Genomic DNA, 27143 nt, shown 5'->3' on the forward strand with positions numbered 1-27143 from the left:
ACTTCTGTGTAAAATATAATATTTTATACATTGAATAATGTATTTTCTGGCCTTGTAACACTTCTTTAACTTTGTGTCATGTTAGATTTTCAAAAGAAGCAACCAGATGATGAGTCCACTCCCAGCACAACTAACAGCCAATCGGATTTGTTCTCTGGAGAAACAAATAGTGACAACAGTAATACCTCTCTATTGACACAGACTGTTAACTCCAACCAGCAACTTTCGACAGAACTGAATGTAACTTCTTTGAGCAAAGAGGATTGTAAGTATACAGTCTGGGAGGAGGTTACACTAGGCCAGGGGTAGGCAACCTTGGCTCTTTTATGACTCGTGGACTTCAACTCCCAGAATTCCTGAGCCAGCCATGCTGGCTAAGGAATTCTGGGAGTTGAAGTCTACGAGTCATAAAAGAGCCAAGGATGCCTACCCCTGCACTAGGCTGTTCTGGAACTTAAGGATTTTAGCACTTTAAAGTTAGGGGTAGAGAAGAGGTTGACAATGATTGTCAAGTGCTAATTGAAGTAAAAGAAAAGAATGTTTCTTTCATATTTAGATATAATTGTAGAAAAGGATTTAGTTGCTTGTATATATCCATGTCAGAATACTTCCAGTTTAATCTGTGAATCTATAATTTATCTGTTAAGAGTATGCTTTAGAGACAAGTTTTCATTGTAACATTTCTGCAGATATATTTTTTTAAAAAAGATGGTACCACGCACCATGTATACAAGTGGGGATAAATAGTTCTTGTGAAACACGTTTTTTGAAGGTCATTTTGCTCTTTCATTCTGGTAGATTGATAGTTCTTTTTAAAGGCATTGCCATTCACGTTTTATGTACTTTATGCTGTTTATATAGTTCCCCTTTAAAATGCTTCAAATATATTTTTCTTCAATACCATACAAGCAAATATCTACCCCTTTCTCTCCCTGGATGGTCTCATGGTTCAGAGCATTTGTCAAGGCACAGCAGAATGCTGAAGTGGACTCATCCCTATTTGCTATCTGATGGAAGCTATTCTGTCATTGGATATAGCCCCAAAGCATTTGTCACATGATTCCAAAGAAAACTAGTACAAAGAACAGTTATAAATAAGGGAAACCTGAATGTTGTTAAATCATTCTTCTTTGTCCTAGTTTTAATAAATATTTTGCCTTTGTATTATTATTATTATTAAATACAGTCTCTGCTTTTCAGATCAAGCTCAAAATAAGTGTTAAACTAGCCAACACCTTAGAACAGAAATGCATTAAATAGTGGAAAGGCAATTCTGCTTAGCTTCTAGAGGGAGAATTTCACAAAACTATTGTTGCTATCTCATCATAACCTACATACGTCCAATGTATAAAGGCTAGAACTCCCTGAACTTTGATTTGGAATCTGAGATAAAGATCTTTTAGATGGTTTTCTACTGAAAATTTAGAACAAAATTAGATTGTTTGGTCAGAGGTAATTGTAAGAATCAATAGAATATCACCAGGCTTTGGCAGTGTACAAAAAGATAAACATAACTTGTACAGTAAAATATTACCTACCCTGAGATAGAATGAAATAAATCTCCCCTCATATCACATGAAAACATGGCAGAAAAAGAACAGCTCAGTTTCTATCGGCTTTGAAAACCTATCTGAATGTTAAAACATATATTAACTGAGTGACTTTGGACCCATTATTTGATCTTAGTCCAATCATCCCATAAGGTTTTTGTAAGGGAAAACAGAGAAAGCAATATATATATATATATAGAGAGAGAGAGCCTTGATTTATTAAAAATAAAGCTCAAATATAAATCTAATGAACAATAAACAAATACCAATGCTATCGTCTTTCACTGAAATCTGAACATTTTAAAAATTTCTATATGTATAGGACACCTAAAATTAAATTTTGTCTGTCTCTACACACACACAGCTTAAGAGTCGCACATCTGTGCTCCTGTTACTTTGGCCTTTGCTTTCAATGTCTTCTCTTATTCCTCCTTCAGGCCCTGGTACTTCTCCAGCTCTTTACTAATGTTCCTGTCACTTAGCACCACTACATCTATTAGCACCACTGTTTTTCTGATCCTTGTCTACTACCATGATGTCTGTTTTGTTCACCAGTACCATCTTGTCCATTTGGATCTGGAAGTCCCAAGTATTTTAACCCTGCTGTTCTCCATAACTTTCTGTGGAATCTTCCATCTGGCCTTGGGAGGATCTAGCCCATACACTGTGTAGGTGTTCCTGTACACAATGCCACGTACTTGGTTGTGCTGTTCAGTATATGTTGCTCCTGCCTGCATCTTACACTTTGCCACTATGTATTGATTGGACTGTCTCTGAGGCCTCTCAAATCTGTACCTTCGGTACTACTGTCTACTGTGCTGATCTATGTATCTCATGCCTTAGTGTTGCCTTTCAAACCACTGGTAGGATTTCCCTGTTCGAGCCACCTTAGGTATCTGTCAGTGGTACATTCCATGCAGGGTCTTGTCTTGACACTCTGCTTGATCTTTCTCCATACCTGCTGCTACCTCAGGCATTCTCAGCAGTTCATCTTTGGGTGCCATCTTACTGATGTACTACTGGATGCTCCTGGTTTCATCCAGGACAGTGTCTTTGACACTCACCAAGCTCCATTCAGCTGGTGTATAGTCTCTGACTTGCTGGTTTTTGCATCCATGTTCTTCTTTGGTCAGCTCACTATACCAGCAAGGTATCTGGTGACTGGCAGTTCATGCATGTTGACCTGTCTTATCCTTTGGTAGTAGTTGGATATTGCTGCTTTCCTTGCCTCCTCACCATGGTTCCCAAAGTACTTGTAGCTGATCTGTCTGTCTGCTATGTGATAGTTTTACCTCATCAGTCATACCTACCTTTCCTCTCTTAACTACCATCCAGCTATACATCTTCAGTCCGAATGATATCCCAATGCCCTGACTATAGATCCATGTCAGGTGGATCAGCAAGCAGATGTCTCATTGATTCTTAGCATACAATTTAATATCATCTGTACAGAGGAAGCTGATGGTACCCATTTCTTGAACTTTTACCCATATTTAGTCCTTATCATTATTTGGCTGCGGGGTCAAGCCCATGTAGAACAGCAGTGGGGACATTGCATCCCCTTGATATATGCTGTACTTGATGGCCACTTGTGGAAGCTGTCTTGAGTTGACTTCCAATGTTGTCTTCCACGATCCCATTGAGTTATTGAGAACGGTCCTTAGTGTTCTATTGATTTTGTATAGTACCAGGCATTCTTAGATCCATGCGTGTGGCATTGAGTTGCATGCTTTCCTATAGTCAATCCAGAATGTGCTTTAGATCTTTAGTCTTGGGTGATTGCTCTATCTATGAACAATTGGTATTGAGCCTCTGGTGTGTTTCCAGTGCCCTTCTGAGCAGTACTTATGTATTTCCCCATATGATCCTGTAGCTTGACAGCTATGATGCCTGACTTTAGGACTTTCCATGTTGTGGAATGGCAGATTATTGGCCAGAATAATCTCTTGAAGGGTAAACCCCTGTTTATTTCAAGGCTACAGGAACCACCACCTCCTGCTAGGAGTCATTTACCACACCTTGTACTCAAGCAAGTGCCACCTCTCAGGAAGCCTTAATCAACCGGAAGGGGTATAAGTCCAGACTACAGGTGGCAGAGCTCACAGCAGTAAGGACCCTTTCGTCTTCCTCAGGATTGAGTAGCTTGAACGTTTCATAAATAACCAATCCAGAATGTGCCTTAATCACTTCCGTTGTATCTTCCCTATTTATATTTAATATAAAATACGACTCTTCTTGTTTTTCAGACTCTAAAAATCTGTAGCAAACCTTGCATGAATATACAAAATAGGCAAATCTGCTTGGAGCAAATGGTAACTCAAATACCTGTGAAGAGCTGTATAAGCAATAACTAATGCTTTGAATTCTATCCAAGCATCTGCTAATAATCATTAAGGTGTCTGCAATATACGCATTATCTTGTTGAACAGCCATTACTCTTCAGCAGTAAGCCAATGCAGTTTGCATCTGCTGTGGTTTCTGAATGGTGTTCAGAAGTAGCCTCTTGTAGAGTGTGTTACAGTAATCCAAGATTTCAACTTTATCATTGTTATCATCCTGCCCACCAATGCAGTGTGAAGAATACTAGAGGCCCACCATGACAGCAGTGATTCCAGTTGTCACAGAGAAAATGCTCAAACAACCCACAAACCATCAAAACCTTGTTCCATCTCTAACTTCACCACTTCTCTCATATCAACTTTTATTCCTCTTAAATTTAAGGTCTAGGAGTCATCTGATTTTAACTCTCTCTCCATTCTTTTAGGGAATTGGTGTGCAAGTTCTTTTCTTTTTCCCTTCATCAAACCTCACATTTTTTTTCTTCTTAGTTCTTCCTTGCTCTTCATACATTAGTCCTTACCCTTGACATTTCATGTTCCAAATAATTGTACATACTACAGACTCCTTTTAGTGTCATCCCACTTTATATCAGTCTTCACTGCTAGCTATTCATACCAGTCAAACCCCCAAATCTGTAAGCATTCTGGTGTTGGTTTCTTTTCTACACAAAACAATACAGGATTCCAAACATTACCTGATGTAATTCAGCTTCATTAAAGTAGCAACCTTGGGTAACCATGTGTTGGTAAAATCAATTTAACCCATTGACTTTTTCTTTTCACAACTCAGTATTTCTTTTGCCTATCACGTGCATAGAGACATTTGATTAAAATAGTTCTGCCTGTATATTTCTCTGCAGATGCCCAAAGTTAATGATTGTCTACTTCCTATTCTCTATTTATTTGATAGACCAAAATAATAATAATAATAATAATAATAATAATAATAATAATAATAATAATAATAATAATAATAATAATAATATAATAATAATAAAGTTGGAAGGGACCTTGGAGGTCATCTAGACCAACCCCCTGCTCAGGCAGGAAACCTTATACCATTTCAGGCAAATGGCTGTCCAGTCTCTTCTTAAAAACCTCCAGTGTTGGAGCATTCACCACTTCTGGAGGCAGGTTGTTCCACTGGTTAATTGTTCTAACTGTCAGGAAGTTTCTCCTTAGTTCTAGGTTGCTTCTCTCCTTGACTAGTTTCCATCCGTTGCTTCTTGTCCTGCTTTCAGGTGCTTTGGAGAATAGCTTGGCTCCCTCTTCTTTGTGGCAGCCCCTGAGATATTGGAACACTGCTATCATCTCACCCCTCACCCTTCTCTTCATTAAACTACACATACCCAATTCCAGCAACTGTTCCTTATATGTTTTAGCCTCCAGCTCCCTAATCATCTTTGTTGCTCTTCTCTGTACCCTTTCTAGAGTCTTGACATCTTTTTTACATCGTGGTGACCAAAACTGAATGCAGTATTCCAGGTGTGGCCTTACCAAGGCATTGTAAATTGGTATTAGTACTTCACTTGATCTTGATTCTATCCCTCTGTTAATGCAGCCTAGCACTGTGGTGGAAAGGAAGGGGCACTCAGGTATAAAATAGCAGACACAGAAAGCAAACACAAGGTCAGCCATAAAGGGCTCAGATGACTACACACTAATGCTCAAACTATGGGGAACAAACGGAGAATTTGAAGTCCTGGTACATGAGGGCAAGTATGATATTGGTATGTATGATAAACCTGGTTTGATGGAACTCACAATTGGAATATACTACCAGAAAAATATAATTTAATCAGAAGAAACTGACCCCACAAAGGAGGAGGAGGAGCAACCGCACTGTATGTGTTTTTCCTGTGTTGGATGGAGAAAAGAGATAAAAGATGAGACGGTACGGAAACTTGAAAGAACAGATGGAAGGCATGAGAAATAAAAACAATAAAGTAATATAACTTTGCTATACAAATTTTGTAGCATGCAACACTTTAAAAGAATTATGTAATTAGAATTTGAATAGAAGGACCCTAAATAGCCTTAAAAACACAAATTACTAAAAAGAAATTGCCAAAGTTTTCTACATGTGACTATGTACAGATTGAGAGCAGTAGCTCTAAAGATTTCCATGACAAATTTAGTTTCTCTGGTTGTTTCTTATGTGTTTGTGGTTTTTTTCAAAGTTTATGCAGAGAAATTAGAAATCTTCCAATTACACACATTCATGGATAGATTTATTTATTTATTTATTTAAATTTCTATACCGCCCTATTCCCGAAGGACTCAGATTTAGAATTTAGATGGGTTTCCCAGTACAGATTTTTGCTTATTTTGCTTAGAACATCTTTTTAAATGCCTCCATTATTTGCTACCAGTTCCCAGAGTGGTATTTTTTAAAAAAATAGGCTATTAAATTCATGTATACTCTTTTGACATTTTGAGTTAAAAGCATGCGAGTCTTTTTAGTGCCATATTTTGAAAGCATTTTTGAAATACCGCATTTTGCATATTTCAGCTGCCATTTCTTTAGGTATCTTCTGTTGGAGCCTCAAAATTAGGTTCCTAAGGATATCTAGGAAGTATTCATAAACAAGTATTCAGTTACCATCTGGTCTGCATCAGTGCTCTTCCTTTATCTCAACTCTGGTTATTCTGCCAGTACTTAAGAAGAACCATTTGTAAGCCACTCAGACTCACCATATGTGAGTTGGATGGCCATATAAATGTGTTTAATAAATGAATAAAATCATAGATCTGCTGTTTGGTACTACTGATGTCTAACTTTGTAAATTTCCAGTATATACTTGTTAATAAAAGCAATTCCCTAGCTGAAGAAAGCCAGCTGCCATCTAGAAGCCCTTTAAAATAATTGAGCCTTTAACTGAATGTTACTCAGCACTGAGGTACCAATATGTTTGTTGTAAAGGTATGAATCATTTGGCAATACTTTTATAATGCAGTTAACCTTGAAACAAAATTGCTTTTGTTTTGCTGCACAAAAGGAGGATGGATCTTAATTTATTGATCTGTTTCATTTTCACACATCTATCTGTGTATTAGGCTAAATTAGACTAAAATTTATTAGGAATTTTATTAACAGGAATATTAGTAACATGCTGGTTATAGAGGAAAGTATTTTTCCTCCTTCACAGTTGAACCAAAAGAAAATAACTAATGGAAGAGAGAAATGCACCTTTATAAACCTGCTAGTTTCTTATGGGTTTACCTGCTCCATGTGGGGTTCAAAATATGCATAAGATGAAATGGAAGTTTTATCTCCTGCCTATTGAGCTGTCATCTAGAAAATCACACCCACACAGTGCAAAAGCAGTCTTCCAATAGAATAAGAAATCTTCACTTATGCAATTGTTTCAGACCAAGGCCCATAATTCTCTAACTGAGACATGTCAAACTCACAACGTCACATGATGTCGCGCAACGTATTTGGACGTTTTTTCATTGCCGGCAATAGGGTGGGTGCGGCTTCTGGATGATGCATCCAGCCCGTGGGCTGGCAGTTTTGACACCCCTGCTCTAACACCTCACTCTCCCATTATGGAAAGCAATAAATTGTTACTTTCCTGCCAATGGATGGGACACTTGATGTGAGGAAAAATAAAGGCAAAGAATCTACCAGTCCTTTTTTTGAAATTGTCCTACATTAAGTCCACAAGCACTATATCTTTTGCTAGCCTTGTTGCTAAGGTACAGTAAACCTTTTTAACATGCTTCTTCAAGTTCCTGAGTGAGAGGCAAGATGTAAATTTAATACAAAAAGAATCATTTCCTTTGGAGGCAATGTTATTTATATCTGCATGATTTTCTACCAGCTCATTAAAAGGATAAATGCACATTAATATGGCCATTAGGAGGAACATTACATTTTATATATGAAATATTTAATATACAGTTTCACAATAGAGTACTATTGTTGATGCTGTAATTTGTATATTTATTAAAAAGCTGCTTGGACTAGTTGGTAAACTGATTGGCTCAGCCAATCTCAGTGCATACATGGTTGTATTTTGACAATGAAGGTTCATTCATTATATTACTAAGAATTATTGGTGTGGAGAATATCTAGAGGCTCTTAACACCATAGGAAATCTTCATATTTGTCACCTATCTCTTCTTGCTTCAAATTTGACCTTTTTTTAATAAGTTTTCTGGTACAGAATCCCACATCATAATTTTCTGAATTTGAATTGATTTTGGTACAGAAATAATTTTAATTTTTTTATCTGTGCTAGGGATTCTGCTCTGTGTCATCAGAATCTAAAGCTTTTCATAAATAGTTTTTACATATTCAGAAACCCAGAACTTTATTAGACCAGGGCTTTTCAACCTTTTCACCCATTGTACCATTTTTAGTATATGGCAACATCCGAGTACCACCACTCACCTAGCATGGTGTCAAAAACATGATAAAAAAGGGGGAAAATGTGATGAAGTACAGATAGTCCTTGACTTATGACAGTTTGCTTAGTGACTGAAGTTACAATGGCACTGAAAAAAGTGCCCCCCAAGCCACAGCCAAGCAAGACACCTGCCTGCCCGCCCAGTGGCGCTCTTCCTCCTGTCTGAGGTTTTCATTGTTGTGAGCATTTCTGTTGAGGATTGGCAGCAGGGGTGAGGTGGGGGAGGGTGTTTGGGTTTTATTCCCCCTGTTTGCTGGGTGGTTGCAGCAGGTTTTGGTCACTTCACATGACCCTGGGACACTGACCGTCATAAATATGAATCAGTTGCCAAGCATCTGAATGTAAATCACAAAAACCTGGAGATGCTGCAACATTCCAGCTGATCGGCACTTCTTCTGGGCTCAGCAGAAGAGCCAGGATCAGCACTGAGCTCCAGCTGGAGGCTGGCGCTGATCCTGGTGCTTCTGCTGAGTCCTGACAGCCGTGCAGCTCCAGCCATCTCTTGCTCAGGCTTGTGCGGTGCTGCCACCGGTTCAGCTCATTCCCCTCCCCCACTACCACTTTTCTAGGATGGTCACGTACCACCTGCCAAGTGCCAATGTACCACAGGTGGTACCCCTACCACTGGTTGAAAAGCCCTGTATTAATGGAATTTGGTATACGTTTGCATGGCTAATCCTGCAGAGGTAAAATCTTCAAGATTATGATGAGATGAAATCGACAAGGTTGTTCATCTGTAGACCTTCCTTCCTCTGTACACCGCCCCGAGTCCCTCGGGAGAAGGGCGGTTTATAAAAACTAATAAATAAATAAATAAATAAATAATAAAGGATGATGTGTTCCTAATTAATCTATTGTGCCTCTAGTTGAAAATTAATTGTGTTATGCAAATGTCACGTTAATTAAGGCAGAATATGAGAATACAATAAATCTTTTACAAAAAAAAGTTTTGTTATGTTGGCAACAGTAGGTTGATAGGTTAGTGCTTTTCAGCCTATTGCTCAATTTTTCAGTGATGCCTCAATGATTTACTTCTTACTGTAAAGTTAGGTTTTACAGCAGGCATTCAGAAATGCCATTTTCCCAGCAACATCCACCATCTGAATTCTGTAAATATGTCAGCATACAGATGATTGCTTTATACTTGGTATTTTCAATTATATTCCCAGCCTGATCCTGAACCATAGTTTCACCGCAGTGAGAGTCATGAAAATAGATTATATATTTGTGTTTATATCAAAATGGAATTTATAACTCCCAGCTTATTTGTTCAGTATAAGGTTGCCTGTAATTTTGAATTATTTCCATCTTCTCAAGTCTTTTTTTAATGTGGGTAATTGCTATCAGAGGCTTAATCATGTAATACAGTATGTGTTGATTAAGCCTTATACACTGTGGAACTTAAGACCGCAGTTGAGTCCGGAATTTCCATCGCTAAACAATGCAGTCATAAAGCAAGGCATCACGTGACTGCATTGCTTAATGACCAATTTTGACACTCCCAGCTGCTGCTTATCCAAGAATTGTGGGTCGTTAAGGAGAGAGAATCCCCGGTAAGAAGTTGGGGCTGCGATAATGGGAGTTGGGAAGGCCCTAGAGACCTGGTGCAGACTGCACATGAGTTGAGGGGTGCTACAGTGTTGTACAAAACCACAGCCCACCCAGCAGCACTTATGATTGCAGGAGACTGCAACTTCCCTCACCTGCCACTCAGAAATGCCACTTCAAACCCTACATTGCAGCCAGCCATACTAATACCTCTGCCCAAAGCTCCAGGTGCCTCCACAGCCCTGCATTCTGTAGGCTCTGCTACACTCAGGTGATCTTTGCTGTTTTTCTCCTGCTACCCACAAGGTAGCAGGGGGTACTACAGCAGCTGTAACTTTGGGCAAAATTTTTAAGTATATTTTCATCATAATTTTGAACAGTCACTAAACAAACGGTCATAATTTGTGGGCTACCTGTAATTCATTTTTCTTTTCTTCTTCCTCTGTTTGGTTAGTGTGTGTGTGTGTGTGTATGTGTGTGTGTTTCACTTCATGGTGGCAGCATTGACAGTCCTGCCCAGCCAACCCACTTCTTCTGCAGCTGCTCGCATGCATCGCCCCCAGCCCCCATTTTGCCATCAAGGGCCTTCCAGAAAGGCCTCTGTGGCCGAGAACCGAGCTCCGGATTGACATGCACGGCGCCCCCTGGCCTCCATTTCACCATCAGAGGACTTCAGGAAATGCCTCTGGTGACGAAATGGAGGCCGGGGGTGACGCCCGTGCACATAGCAGTGAACAGTCAGAAGTGGGCCGCAAGGCAGGTGTTAGGGTATGGGAGGCCTGGCTGCAATGGTAAGCAGGAGCGGGGCATGTGCGGTATCTCCACCGCCCCAGCCCCACCTTAGCTTGATTTTTAGGCATGCGCCTTGCCCCCAAACTAGGTCTTACTTTTGGGGTAGAGCTTATATTAGACCCACCCCCAAAAATCAAGCTAAGCCTTTTTGGGGTAGGTCATCTTTTTGGGGAAACACAGTGTGTATATGTGTGTGTGTGTAGATGTAGATATGTGTGTGTGTGTGTGTGTGTGTATAGATATAGATATAACGATGAAACAGAATAACGATGAAACAGAATAGCTAGTAGAGAAGCAGAAGTAGCCTTATCCTTTCCTTTATCCATTCCCATAATATTTTGTGTTTCATATAACCAATATTATCCAAATCTTTTTCTGGATTACCACTATTGAAATGCTAATACTACTGGAATTAATTGATTGATTTCTATTTCTAGGTGGGCCATGCACAGATACAGCTCATGTTTCTTTAACCACAGCAACCAAAAGATCTTGTGATTCAGGTAAAAAATTTTTTTTTAAAAAAATACATATTATGGAAGGTTAATGACCATGTCATGAGGCTGTTCAGCTGGCCTAGAGAAAGATCTCATTCATGAAACCCTTGTTTCTTCTATTGCAAGCCATCACATCTCATTTTATCTGTGTTTTATCATTTACTATTTAAAGTGAAAGGGGTGGTGGTGACAAAGTCAGCAGGAACTAATCCTGTACGTATTCTTATAGAAGCACCAAATTCAACCAGCCCTCATTCTTCCCTCTGGAGTAAAAAAGATGAAATATGGGATTTATCAAAGCACTAACACTATTAAAAAGAGCCTTGGTGGAGCAGTGGGCTAATGCCTCCTTAAGTAACACCAGCTGCCTGCAATTAGTGCAGGTTCGCATCCCACCAGGCTCAAGGTTGACTCAGCCTTCCATCCTTCCGAGGTAGGTAAAATGAGGACCCAGATTGTTGGGGGCAATTAAGCTGACTTTGTAATAATGCCACTTGGGGTATGTGTGAAAGCCCTAATAAGCAGGCATATACATAGAATGAAGGCTACTGCTAAGCTTGTAAGCCGCCCTGAGTCTTCGGAGAAGGGCGGGATATAAATGGAATTAAAATAAAAAATAAAAAACTATGAGTTGCTCTGCAACTTCCATAATCAAAAGGATACAAGTGCCATTCGCTTATTTGTCTGATATCCATCTTCTCCAATGAGACAAACTGCTTACTGGATAAAATGTTCCAGAAGTTACTTCACGTATTAAGTCATTAGGAGATGCATCATTGACTTTTGAATTCACCAGAGAAGCCATTCTTTGCAAGGTGAGGTAGGAAACAATGATTTGTACTGTCCTCCAGGATGGCAAAATAATATGGAATGAAGGATTAACTCCTTCATACCAAATGAACTGCTATGGCAAGCCTATAAATTGAAGGTAAAAGTAAAGTTTGAGTTGTATTTACATAGATGTATTCATGTTGTTTTCTTCACAATATGAAAGTGGTTTGCATTCTTTCGGAATGTTTTTTGATTTCCCATTGTAAAAACGTTTCAATTTCTTATCCAAGTATTAACCAAGACCATCCCAGTGTAGTTTTGTCAAGATCAAAGGGATACATGATTACAGCTGCTGTGATAGATATCTCCGTTAAAAAAAATGTTGAAACCCAGCAAGTAACCTTCAGTCAACAATCACATAGAATTACATTCACGACATTTGTTTATGTATAATATAGAGACATTTTTTTAAAAAATATAGAATACAAACTATGCTCAGACTTCAACAAAATATGAAGTCGATTGGGGTTGGGAAGCGTGATTTTGGGTCAGCCATTCTCTTTCAGCCCCAACCCATCTCACAGGGATATTGTGAGGAAAATAAGAGGATAGATGCATTAGGTATGTTCACCACTCGGAGTTATATATAAAAAAAATAGTATAAAAATCTAATAATAGCTTAATTATGTTGATAAGACAATGTACAGCAGCTATTCTGAGGCAGTTCATATAATTCATGACAGTATCCCGTGAGGGGGGAAAAATCCCTAAATGTTCATTTTAAAAGCACTTTAAACCCCATTTCTTTGATAAACACTGTATCATCCTATAAGTGGTGAAAATGAGAAATCCCTAAATACAGCTTTGTGAAACATCTGTATTAATGTCAGAGTGTCTGTACTATTTCAAAATAGTAAATTTAGTATATTCTTTTCAAAGGCATTAGGATCTTTAGTATTCTAAGGCATTTCAAGGAAATATTGCGTTAACATTGAAACTCAATACAGATTCCCTGGGATTTTCTAGTTTTTAAGTAGTGCTGGAACTTAAACTTGTTTATTTGGGGTCATAGGGGAAGGTGTAACAATCACTGTACAAAAATAAAATCAATATGTCATATTTTTATTTCATTTGGGATTCATGAGACTGAATTGCTTTAAGTCCATAAGGATTGTGGCAATATATAAAGAAGATATATAGAGCCAATTTAGTCTGGAATTAAGGCACAGACTAGTAAACGGGAGACCATGAGTTCCGCCAAGCTCTGCCATGACCATGAAAGCCAACTGGGTGACCCTGGGCCAGTCATACTCTCTCAGCCCATCTCACCCTCATAAGGCTGTTAGCAAAATAGGAAGGTCCATTGGATATGTTTGCTGCCTTGAGTTATTTGTAAAAATAATAAAGGCAGGATATAAACAAATAAATAAACAGCTCTTCCAAACTAAATACAAATAATGGTAACTGACATCAACCATCATGATGTGGCAGAAAGCAGTGATTATCCATTGCTGTTAATATAGATATCGTAAGGTCAGCTGCAGGAAGCAGGCATAGAAAATGGTGGAGTGCATGTGGCAGTTTAAGCAGAGGCAAAGGGTGGCAAGGTGGCAGAGCCTCATTTTTGGAAAGGAGTTTGCCAGGCTCAGCTGGGAAGGAGGCAGTGTGACAAAGCCAGTGTTTGTATAGAGCAGGAGAAGCGTGAGGTCCTCACCTACAGGATGGTCTTCACCTAATAACCACAACTAGGACTGCCTGAGCCACTGTCACTAAGCAGTGTGGTCATGTGATGTTTTACCTAATGACCACTTCACTTAGCAATGGAATTTCCAGTTTCCAGTTAACCCATTTATGATTGTTAGCAAGGATTACCTATAGAAAGCGCAGAAGTTACAATTCCATAATAATTATCCTTTATTAAGTACAGGTAGTCCTCAATGTACGACCACAATTGAGCCCAGAATTTATGTTACTAAGGGAGAAATTTGTTAAGTGAGTTTTGCCCCATTTCACATCCTTGTTTGCCACAGTTGTTAAGTGAATCACTATAGTTGTTAAATTAGTAACCCAGTTGTTAAGTGAATCTGGCTTCCCCATTGACTTTGCTTGTCAGAAGATTGCAAAAGATGATCGCATGACCCTGGGACACTGCAACTGTCTTAAATACGAATCAGTTATCAAGCATCCAAATGTAAATCATGTGACCATGGGGATGCTGCAGTAGTCATAAGTGTGAAAAATGGTCATAAGTAGTTTTTTTAAGTGCCGTTGTAATTTCAAATGGTCGCTAAATGAACTGTTGTAAGTTGAGGACTACCTGTAGTATTTATCTAGATCAGACATGTCAAATTCATGACATCGCGTGACGTATCGAAGCTTTTTCTCCATTGCTGGCAATGGGGTGGACACGGTTTCCTGATGACGCATCTGGCCCATGGGCCGGCAGTTTGACACCCCTGATCTAGATTGAGGGCAGAAGCAGTGATAGAACCTTTAACACTTCTGAAGGTGATCTTTTGCTTTGAAGTTTGGGAAATAAATATAAAGGAAATATCAAATTCATTGATTAGTTTATTGAAATTAACCATATGCTTAAACTTTTACTGTTCCCATTTTATTACACAAAACCAATAAGAGCAAACAGTTCTGGTCATATTATTATTTAGATAGTCTATTGCTCTGCAATACTAAAACTCTTGCTTTTATTTAAAAACACAAGTTAACTTCAAAAAGAAAGAAAGAAAAACAACCAAGTCTTGTTTAGTTGATCTTTAAGGTGCTGTTTAAGTAACTTTTTAGTATTTGACTGATGGAGGCCACTATGTTACAAATCCAGCTATCCCTATCTTCACTATTAGACATGGAGTAATAGTACAATAATGTAATGTACATCATCAGTCCTGTCATTGACAGTACCCATTAATGACACATTTTTTTCTTCGGCTGCTCAGTTCTCAGTTGTACTAATGGAATGGCACATGAAGCAAAGCTGTAAATAAAAGTTATTACCTAATAGGTAGGCACTGAAGTGGAACGTACAGGAGCTGAGGCATAGAAACCTTATTACTGCTCATCAGCAATTATAAACAGGATAAAGTGTTTGGGACTTACACTGACACAGCAAAGACTATTTGATGCTAGGACATGATAATGGATCAAGATAGCATGATGGATGTTGATGAAATGTTCCATCTTGCTGGCTGTTTCCAATATTAGTTGCGCTTCTCTTTCTTATTTTCATACATGGGGGGGGGGCAGAAGAACTAGATTTTACCCAAAAGATGGAAAGTTGGCTTATACATTGGATTAGATCACAGGAGTTGTATCCTCTTTATAGATAGAATATGTTTTGTGCACACATCTGGACCCACATGATAGGGGTTTTTTCTTAACTGCCTTTCTCTTCACCCTCTACGTTTCTCTAACATCTGCTTAAAAGTTTATTTCAGTTCACCCTAACGGATATTGAGAATGTGTGCAATAATCTCTCATGTGCCCTTTCTGCTAATTGTAGACGTTTTGCTGACAGGTGGAGTTAATTGGATAATACTGTGTACACAGGTATCACCCAGGAATCTAGCTAAGGATTATGGAAACATTATACATATAGATATAGCAAGATTAGACAAGTCTTTTTAAAGAGAGGATTGTATGTAATTTGAGCTTAGAAAGGGAGCACATTTTAGGAAGTTAGGGGTTTTAATGGCTGCCCAATTTCAAAAAGAGTCTGAGAGGCTTACAGTATTTTAAAAAGTACATAATTTAGAAGAAACATGACCGCCCACACAAAACTACATAGATAACATAGAATGAACAATACTTGTATTTTTGAATGTTCACAATGACTAATATGGAATCAAATTGTTCTGTAAATAAAAAAATAAAAAGAGAGAAAAGCTACAGAAGCCAGAGTTGGGCAGTAGTAAACTAGGACTAGACAAACAGTCACAATATAATGAACAAACGTTTATCTTTTCCAAGGTGTTAAGAATTGAAAAAATGTGAGGAAAAAAAGAAAAAAATTAGAAGTATCAAAATAAACTAGATGTACAGCCCTATGATTCACAATTAATCTCACTCCCAAGGTGAAGATTGCAGTGTAACTGAATGTCTGCTAGGAGATTTGGATGTACAGTAGAGGAAAACTGAAAATAGTATTACCTTTGTGCTAGCAAACATGAATTATTTTGGGATGTTGTAGTGAAGGCTTCAGGAAAATGGAGTTGTTGCCCATCTCCCCAATTTGAAGATCGACAGGTATAAATGGGATCCCCCCTTTTCCTCTGCTTTTGCTTTTTAGGATTTTCCTTAAACATAATTTATTTATTTCTGGGAAAAAGAAAATGCTTCTGGAAGCTTGCAATTTCCTTTTTGGCAAACCATACATTACCCTAAATGGAAAAAAAACATGTAATGATTAGGTCATTGGACATGATTGTTGGTAATAGGGAAAATTCAGAGGATATAGTGCCACGTGGGCATTGTATGTGAAACTCTAGCACTTAAGTGAATTTTATGGGAAATTATGTGGGCTGTAAATCCAAACTATGTGTTTTTATATCAATTGCCATAATTTTTATGTCCATTACATTTAGATTTTGATCTATATGTTAATTTTGGTAATTAATGTTATATGATGCATGTTGTACTATAAGCCTCAAGAGTCAGAAGACTGAAGTGGCATGATAGCACTTATGATGATAGATAGACAGATAGATAGCACTGGCATAAAATTAAATTTTAGCCAGGATTAGGCTAATATTAGCATCTCCGAGTATGAAATTGAAATTCAGCTACATTGCTGGTTTAATCATAATATCTCAGTAAGCATGCTGCAACAAATACTGAAGCTTTAAAGGTCACATCCTTTGCTTTTCAGTTGTACTAGATTAAATGTCTTTACTTCATTTTTTCTTTTGATTTTTTTTTTTATTTTGCATAGTCTTGTTTTGTATACCCACTTTCTTAGTATATCATTTCTTCAGCTGTTTTTAAGCTCTTTTACTGAGGTATTTTAAGTCAATAGTATTGTGTTGCATATTCATATTCAGTAACATCACTTTATGAGTATTTATTTTATTTTATTTATTAATTTTTTTTGGCCACCCATCTTACCACAGGGTAGATCTGGGTGGTTTACAATATTAAAAGCTAAAACAATATAAATAAGATACTACAAAAATAGAACTATACAAAATACAAAATACTTCTTTAGGAACTAGCTAAAAAATCTATGCAAACCTTTCCTTGTAAAGCTGCCATACTTTACTGGTGTAGCCTTTCTCATTGCACAAGTAGTTCAAAATATTATTAACTATAATCTCCGAGTTTATTTAAAATGCAGGTTTCTAGTTCTTCATAGGAAAAGAACCAGATATGTTCATAATACAGATGAACTGTAAGAGATAATAGGAAATAGTGGAACCTGGAAATATCAGAGATATTAATATAATTTCTCATGCATAACTTTCAGTTGCTACATAGCCATAGCAGATAACTAGATCATAACTTCTATAAAATGGTCATGGTATGTTTGTAATTACTGACATTTATAAAACAGTTTTTTTTTAAAAAAAAATCTATCCTAAGAGAATGCTAAAAAAGGGGAGGGTATCAGAACCCTCTCCATCTTTCTGTCCACCAGCTGGATAGCTCTCCAAAAACAAAATGGAATGAATCAAAAATAAGCGAAATCCTTCATGGAGTTGTGGAGAAAATTGTTCAGAAAACATTTCTCAAGTATATCCCTATGAGAAACTCTGTTGGGCTGCTGGTGGGAATACTGGCTGCTCCTTTCTAGGCCCTTTAACTCCCATGTTTCGTTACATGTCCCAGAGTAAAACATATGTGCTCATCTTGTGCTACTTAGTGCACACACAAGGATAGATATACCTACAGATGCAACAAGTTACTTCATTCAACAGAAGAAAATACAGACTTAGGGTAGTTCCCCTAAAACAGGGGTGTCAAACTGCCGGTCTGCAGGCCGGACACATCTGCCGGCAATGGCAAAACTGTCCTGATAAGTTGCGTGACGTCACGAGTTTGACATGTCTGCCCTAAAAGGTCATTTCTGTGACCTTAATTAGCTAGCTCACAGCTGCTGCCTGTGATGACAAGATTTTAATCCTTTTCATACCTAAAATGTGCATTTCCTAAATAACTTGGGGGCTCAGAGCCATCAGCCTTCTAGGCAGCTTGTGCTAGCACATTCCTTTTCATCTGTATTCCCCATTGTGTGCCTGCTTACTCTCTTGTATTTTATTGTATTATAACAGTAAATAATGTAATATATTGTAAATACTATTACTGGATTGTATAACTCAGGTGTCCCCAACCCCTAATCGGTGGACCGTACTGGGGCATGGCATTCCAGCAAGTGGGCTGCACAGACAAGCAAAGCCCCATCTGCGGGATGCAGGCAGCACACAAAACCACACACCCCTCTGGTCTGCAGAAAAACTTCTCTCCACGTAACCAGTTCTTGGTGCCCTAAAGTTTGGGGACCTCTGGTATAACTAATACAAACTTAATTCTCTTCTTGCTCTTTATCATTTCATTGGGATGAACATTCCAAAGGGGGGGGAACAAAGCTGAAATAAAATTGTAAGCACATTCATGGTCATGTGATTTTTCATTTAGCAACTATATCACTTAGCAATTGAGTTGCAGGTCCCAATTGTGATTGTGAAACAAGAGTACCTTCGTGCTTTTTTTACTATGTCCTATTATTCTAGGGCTGCTAATATATCAAACTGTAGCTACTTTTTGCTTCTGAATTCTAGCTTCTTTAATTACCATTAATATTTTTCTTCTGCAGTCTATACTTGCTACAGAAAATTCATAATAGTTTTATTTTGATGACTAAAATTCCTTTTTCAAAAATAGCTACTGCCCTTACTGATGTTTGCACAGTCAATTGGGATCAGAAATGCCAATCTCTCAGGCTATATGTCTTTTATAATAAAAATTATCCTGTGATATGCCTCAAATGCTGTCATGTCAGAGATTAAACTAACTATAAGATTTTCCTGGGAATGAACAAGTATAAGGATTTTTTCCTTCCCCAATAATGGGTTGATTTTTTGTTTTGTTTTGTTTTTGTCCTCTTTATTTACATATTCTTGTTTGTATTCTACTAGTTTTCCTAAGAAGAACAATTCTGAATATTTCCTCCTTTTCAAGCATCTATAAGTAGAAGAGCCTGCATTCCTAATTTATATAAATCCTTATTTTTGCCATACCTATATTGAGATTACAAGTAGTCACGGTGTTTCTATCTCCATACCTTACTAGGCATCTTTTTTTATTCATTTATTTTTAAATTTTATGCTTTGCTCTTTACCTTCAGATTGCACATGAGTATACTATACCAACAATCAAGCAAATAAATCAATAAACCTGTATAATCAAAGTTTACCAAGACATTCTAAAAGGCATAAAAGAAGACAAAAAATGCAAACTGGTATAGTGTCAGTTGGAAGTTTGAAGACAGCTGACCAGTCAGAAGACCATATAAAGTTTTCTCAATTGATATTCCTAAATGAAAAAAAAATATTTTATTAAAGTTTTCTAGATTCCATCACCAACATAACTTGGGGAGACTTTTCTTGCAATCTTGCACTTTTGCATTGTCCCCAATCCAATGACATATCTCTCCCATAGAATTTGAGGTTATTTGGAGGAACTGGGCCAAGTCTATTGACATGGAGGAAAATACATATCAACAGGGTGAGAAGGGAGGGTTTTTTAAAAAAATATATTGGCTGCCCAACTCCAGTGGACTTAAGAGAAAACAAAACAGTGGAATTTTTTAATGCTTTTTACTGTGAAGGTATATACAACAGAGATTTAATTTAATTTGATTTGAGTAGCTTCCCACCTCAACCCTGGCAACTTCCATCATAAAACTGATGTTCATTTGGTATCAGTTTTCCTCCTAAGTCTGCCTCCCAAGGATTAGCTCCCTGTACCTCTCCCTCCCCCTTTCTTTCTGTCTCCATTTTTGGGCTTGACAAGAGTGCTCATCATGGCTTGGTCTTGTCTTGCTCAGCTGATCACCTACTGCTTCTCCATTGGGAAAAGAATTTTTTGAGGGTCTTCTACCCATTCCTTTCCCCAAAACCAGAGTTTCTCCACCAACAACTTATCCCCTCCTTCCCCTCTGGGGTTTTGGATGAGTTTTCGAAAAACTCAAAAATTAGAATCATTTTATATCTGGTGCGCCCCAGATAAAAATGTACCAAGGCACTGGATAACAGTAAAGGCATTTTTTTTCTTGAAGCAGTGATATCATAAAAATGTATGTATGTGTATTTTTGTATTTTTATGTCTTGTCTAATTATAAAACCTCTCTGAAAATTTTTTTTAAAAACCTGAAGCCAGAAGGAAAAAAAAGGTTTCTTATCCTCAATTTCTCCCAAACTACAGGTCTTCCCTTGCGTGAAATAAAATGAAAGGGCCATATTATAGAAAACCTATGACTAAATGTTGCAGTTCTGACTTGAAACAGCCATCAGTAAAATGAAATAATAACAGTAAAATGAAATTCATTTGTATTTATGTATAAGTAGAAATTTGTGAACCATGAATGGAAGGAACCTAGTTACAATCTTCTAATCTTTTTGTTGTATGGCTCTTGAAGAAGTTGGATGGATGGATTTCTTTTAAAACAAAAAAGATTGGTGAAATGGACTCTCTTGCGACATGAAAAAAGCATGTAATTCATGGGACTTGTTAGAGCAGTGGTGGTGAAGCTTTTAGAGACAGAGTGCCCAAACTGCAACCCAAATCCCACTTATGCATCGTCGGGTGCCGGGTGGGTATGGCCCATTGGGTGGGTGTGGCCAATTGGGCGAGTATGGCCAATTGGGTGGATGTGGCCCATTGGGTGGGCATGGCTGCAGTGGTAATAGCAGACTGGGTGGGACTAAAAAGTTCAATCAATTCCAACTTTGCGAGATCTTTTTTCCCCTGCAAGAGGTTGAAATTGATTGATTGATTGAACCTTCTTTTTTTTGCACACAGCGGCAGAGGCCTAAAGCAAAACGGTTTTATAAAACCCAGCTGAAGACCTAGGACTGTGGCGATGGCGCGCATGCCCACAGAGAGGTCTCTCCCTGCCACCTGTGGCATGTGTGCCATAGGTTCACCACCACGGCGTTAGACTCTTATTATTTTCTCTGATCAAACCCAGTTTTATGTAATAAACAATGTATTACATATACCTGCAAAAATTGTTTACCCCAAAACTGCAAACAAGCTCCTGTAAATATTTAATGTTTAGGTTCTTAGTTGGAATTAGAAGAATAATGTTATTTATAGTTCACTCAGTATTTGTTGCTACAAAGATAGAGAAATAAAACTTTTTAATATTTCTTACCTAACATTAGATAATGCTGGTGCCATAAAAATTACAGTATTGAGAGAAAGTTTCTGAGCCCTTTATAACTTTATACAGGTGAAACTCAAAAAATTAGAATATTGTGCAAAAGTTCATTTATTTCAGTAATGCAACTTAAAAGGGGAAACTAATATATGAGATAGACTCATTACATGCAAAGCAAGATAGTTCAAGCCGTGATTTGTCATAATTGTGATGATTATGGCGTACAGCTCATGAAAACCCCAAATCCACAATCTCAGAAAATTAGAATATTACATGCAATCAATAAAACAAGTGTACATAGAACAATATCGGACCTCTGAAAAGTATAAGCATGCATATGTACTCAGTAGTTGGTTTGGGCCCCTTTTGCAGCAATTACTGCCTCAATGCGGCATGGCATGGAAGCTATCAGCCTGTGGCACTGCTGAGGTGTTATGGAAGACCAGGATGCTTCAATAGCGGCCTTCAGCTCTTCTGCATTGTTCGGTCTCATGTCTCTCATCTTTCTCTTGACAATGCCCCATAGATTCTCTATGGGGTTCAGGTCAGGCGAGTTTGCTGGCCAATCAAGCACAGTAATCCCACGGTCATTGAACCAGGTTTTGGTGCTTTTGGCAGTGTGGGCAGGTGCCAAGTCCTGCTGGAAAATGAAGTCAGCATCCCCATAAAGCTTGTCTGCGGAAGGAAGCATGAAGTGCTCCAAAATCTCCTGGTAGACGGCTGCGTTGACCCTGGACTTAATGAAGCACAGTGGACCAACACCAGCAGATGGCATGGCTCCCCAAATCAACACAGACTGTGAAAACTTCACAGTGGACTTCAATCATCTTGCAGTGTGTGCCTCTCCATTCTTCCTCCAGACTCTGGGTCCTTGGTTTCCAAATGAGATGCAAAAGTTGCTCTCATCAGAAAAGAGGACTTTGGACCACTGAGCAACAGACCAGGTCTGTTTTTCTTTAGCCCAGGTAAGACGCTTCTGACATTGTTTGTGGTGCGGGAGCAGCTTGATAAGAAGAATACGACATTTGAAGCCCATGTCCAGGATCCGTCTGTGTGTGGTGGCTCTTGATGCACTGACTCCAGCCTCAGTCCACTCCTTGTGAAAGTCCCCAACACTTTTGAATGGCCTTTTCCTGACAATCCTCTTCAGGCTGCGGTCATCCCTGCTGCTTGTGCACCTTTTTCTTCCACACTTTTCCCTTCCACATAACTTTCTATTAATGTGCTTTGATACAGCACTTTGGGAACATCCAACTTCTTTTGCAATTACCTTTTGAGGCTTTCCCTCCTTATGGAGGGTGTCAGTGATGGTTTTCTGCACAACTGTCAGGTCAGCAGTCTTCCCCATGATTGTGATTCCTACTGAACCAGACTGAGAGACCATTTAAAGGCTCAGGAATCCTTTGCAGGTGTTATGGCTTAATTAGCTGATTAGAGTGGGACACTTCAAGCCTAGAATATTGCACCTTTTCACAATATTCTAATTTTCTGAGATTGTGGATTTGGGGTTTTCATTAGCTGTACACCATAATCATCACAATTATGACAAATCACGGCTTGAACTATCTTGCTTTGCATGTAATGAGTCTATCTCATATATTAGTTTCCCCTTTTAAGTTGCATTACTGAAATAAATGAACTTTTGCACGATATTCTAATTTTTTGAGTTTCACCTGTAAATCAGTACCTATCTACTTATCTACTTACAGTGTGATCTGTACACTGTTTTAGAAGTAGTGTGCTTAATCAGAATCTCTATTATTAAGACCATAAACTGGGTCAAGTAATAAAACCATCATTTTATCCACTTTTTTCTTTTTCCCCCCATATATTTTATTGATTTTTTTAAAACATAAATCACTTAATAGTTGGTAAACAGTGTGTTTTCTGGGTTTACATTTGTAAAGAAAAATATTAACAATTGGTTTCTATAATCCATAATCCCCATAGTATATTTAGTTGATTTCCTCTTTTCCTCAAAATGTCTTCTTTGCAAACCTTGAATTAATACAGTTCTTATTATTTTGATAAGTAACAGTTACATATGATTTTTCCCCAATATTCCTAGAAATAATTATCATATCAATATAATATTTCTTTTCTATCTAATCATTCTGGTTGCCTCATCTTATATCTTGTTACAGTCCTTATTTAGATTTGTTTCTCCCATAAAGTTCAAAGTATTCTTGCAGGGTAAGATTTTTTGAACAGTTAATTACATTTAAAGATTTAAATCCATTTTTCCCATATAAACCATCTCAACACTTTTACATTTCTTAAGGAATAGGTAAAAACAGTAAACAAAAGGAAAAGAGAACAGGAGTAAAGAAACATACAAAGTAAAATGCTACTTAAAATATATATATTCCTCCTAAGCTAATATATATTCATTCCTAAAATTTCTTATTCTTTTTAACCATAATTGAAAATATATTTAATCTTTAAATATTCCATTTAATGTGTCCAGTCATCTAATCCTTTAACTCTTATTCAAAACATTTTTCCTTTTTTATTTTAACAGTATTATATTACTTATATCAAGAAATAAAATAAAAAGGGGGGGAAGCATATATTATTATTTAAGGAATTCATCCCTCTTAGAATGACATATGTATTCAAAATCTTTTCTATTTCTTTAACCATATTCAAACAAATGTTTCTTTTTTAAATATTCTCTCTGGTAGATTCCATCATCTATTTTCTTAATTTTCACTTTAATCTTTCTCCTTTGACCAGTATCTTTCTTGATCAATGTGTTTTGCTGAATCAAAGAGTTTTTCCATATATTCATGACTGTTGCTGTATGTATAAGAAGTAAATCGAATAAAGTGTATATGAGGCTTTTGCCTTTCCATGTTTCTTGAAAATCTTTTTCTTTTTCTCCTTCTTTGCTTCTCTTATCACTTCCTTTCTCTCTGATGTTTTCAACATCTCTACATTCCATTTTATCCAATCTGTTTTTTGACCTCAGATTCATTTTATAGTCTTAAGGGATGAGTTGTTTTTTCCATTTGTAATTTTTTCCCCATTAGGATTAAATCATGTTTTCTTGCTTTGCTTTGTCTTTGAGTCTCTATTTTCAATTTTATATCCACTTATTTGTTTTGTCTGCTCCTTCTCTGTTGTTGTTTCCTGGAAGTTTTTTGTTGTGGAGTTAACTTAGAAATAGTTTGATTTATATTTTAAAATTTATTTTGGATTTCTTTGTGATTTGAACTCAGTGTTATTTGAATTAATTGCAATATACTATATATCTCCTCCTGAGAGCTATTTATGTTTTCTTGGTGTGTTCTGTTTACACGTCTCTGATCCATGATGGCCAAAAGTTGAAGTTTTCCTTCTTATCTACAAATAGCTTTAGAATCCTGGTTAAATAGATACTTGTAATCCAAAAAGTTCAAAAAGATTTTTTTTCTAAAGTTTATAATTCTCTTTTTGTTTGCAGTCCAGATTGTTGTCTTTTTTTTGTCACAGCTGTTCTTTGTTATTAAAGCTTTGAAGGTCACAAACACAGATTAGCTTTTCCCAGGTTTTGGCAAGTTCTCTATGGAGATCATAACTGTCATAATCTTCACCTACCACTAGGTGTCAGCATCTATTTAGTTTTCAATATGAACAATGGTCTTTAAAATGAGAGTCTTAACCATTCAACAATTTTAAACTTGTCCAAAGTTAAATTTTAGCTTTCAAGTTTATAAATTTATTTCACTACCATATATTTTGATCCTCCATGGAAATTTTAATTTGCCACTTCCGTTAGTATAAGGGTGGGGCGGAAGTCCCCCTCCTTTACTTTCAGAGGTATTTTGCTTCTTGGGGATTTTTTCCAGGAAATTAAGTGTAGAATAGAAAAGGGAAAATCAGATTCCTCACCCAATTTCAAGTATGCTGTTTACTGTTGTGCTGGTTAGTTCCTTTGGACCTCAGTTGTAAGTAGCTTGGGCTGATCGGTGAAATACAGCCTTTCTCCTGTCGGGTTAGAAGGCTTTCCCCAACTGCCATCATTCCAGAGTCGCTGGGGCACCCTTCTTTCTTCACTGCCTCTCCGGGATGGCTTGGACCCATTAGGGTCTCCAGGCAGGACGAAAATTAGCTGCAGGGGTGCGTTGGTCTGCAAGCGCAAGACCAGTCACTACCACGCAAGACCGGAAGTCTCCCGCTTTTTTCTTTAACAGTGTTGTAAAACATGTAAATCTAGTAATATTGATTTGGGATGTTTCTAATTTTATTTCACCCAATATTTTTCTTGATACCGCTGAATTTTCTGTAAAAGATTTTGTCTTAATCATAGTATTGTTGAATGAGAGCCTGGAAACTGGTAGAATTGAGTATGTGTCATAGTAATATCTGTTTTTTCCTCTTGGAAACAGAATGAAGGAGCACCCACTAATTCAGTGTTATTTTAGAGTAGATTTATTTCCAGTAGCAAAACTGGAAAAACTAGAGATCCATTAAATTTAGCTTATAGAATATAGTTCCTTCCTCCCGCCCCCAAAGAGTAAGACTGTATCAATTATCTCTTCTGAACATAGACAAAAGGAACACCTACTTTGTTAAAATTATTTTATTTGCTCACATGTTTCACTATAGTAGAAATGGCAAGATGTATGCATGAGAGAGAGAATGAGAGAATAGTAAGTTTGAAAATGCTTCCTTATTGTATTCTGATTATATACTAATCATCTTTCAGTCAGTTTTGCAAAGAAATGTGTTTTCCAGCTTATTTTCTTATTACATAAAACAGACATGTCAACCTCGTGACGTCACGTGATGTCACACAACCTATTGGAACTTTTTCTCCATTGCTGGCAATGGGGTAGGCGCAGTTTCCAGATGACGCATCCAGCCCGCTGGCTGGCAGTTTGACACCCCTGACATAAAGACTACAAATACGGTTTTTAAAACACATAGTAATTGATGACAAGTTTTAAGGAGACCTTTGAGACTTTTAGATAAGCAACAGCCTATGGATGTTGTGTTTGGTTTTTCTTGCCTTTGTATAATCATTTACATTTTAATTGTTATCCTCAAAGTAAGGAGAAGCACAGTATAATGCTTTCATATGTTTTTGTTTGGTTATTGAAGCTACAGCTAAAATACACTGTGCCCTAAAAATTGTTCTCTGCTTGTTTTTCATCAAATGCAACATTGGTTTGCATGGGGACAGTGGAAATGAGATTGTATGTGAGAATCTATAAACAAAGGCTGTAGTTGTTTGATTAATGCATTTCTCTATGTGTCATATCCAGTCAGTGGCTAATTTGTTTTGCATTTGGTTTCCGAACTTATGAGACGCAAAGTTTTCTGTTTTCTACTTTTTATGTTTCAAAAAGTACATGCAAACCCAAAAAGAATGGAGCATTTGTATTTTTCAAGTTGTACACAATTAATGACAGCTATGGCTGAAGTAGAACTCCCACTAATGCCTCATTACCAATGTTTCCCCAAACTAACAGAGTCACAGGTGGAGAGCGAGCCTTCTCCGGAGAAGCGGCGACGGTTACTTGAGGACGGTCACGATAGATCTGAAGAAATTAGCCGTTCAAAACAGAAGAGCAGGCGCAGGTGTTTCCAGTGCCAAACAAAATTGGAGCTGGTACAGCAAGAGCTGGGATCATGTCGCTGTGGTAAGGACTGACAGACAGATTTGAATTAATTTTCTTTTAATGTCCCACCCGGTGAGGAATAATCTGAGCTACATTGTAGTGGCAAAGAAACAATAGCAAAACCTTGCGATAACTTTAGTGGATTAAATCTGACAAGGTCAACCTTATTACTGTAATAATATTTTGTATTTAAACAGGGAGATTATAGATTTGTTTTACTTATGCGGTAGCTATTTA

The 27143-nt window shown here is 37.5% G+C and overlaps 1 protein-coding gene across 5 annotated transcripts in view; it reads left to right on the plus strand.

Moving 5' to 3' along the window:
* Nucleotides 1-27143, plus strand: part of ZFAND3 (zinc finger AN1-type containing 3) — a 117726-nt gene that overhangs the window by 64678 nt on the left and 25905 nt on the right. For all 5 annotated transcript variants that reach the window (XM_083349349.1, XM_083349350.1, XM_083349351.1 and 2 more), the window contains 3 exons: nucleotides 86-265; nucleotides 11082-11147; nucleotides 26757-26927. In XM_083349349.1, the coding sequence (XP_083205475.1) occupies nucleotides 86-265; nucleotides 11082-11147; nucleotides 26757-26927 (417 nt within the window). The remainder of the gene's footprint in view (nucleotides 1-85; nucleotides 266-11081; nucleotides 11148-26756; nucleotides 26928-27143) is intronic.

This window comes from Vipera ursinii (assembly GCF_947247035.1).
Source record: "Vipera ursinii genome assembly, chromosome: 1".
Taxonomy (NCBI): Eukaryota; Metazoa; Chordata; class Lepidosauria; order Squamata; family Viperidae; genus Vipera; species Vipera ursinii.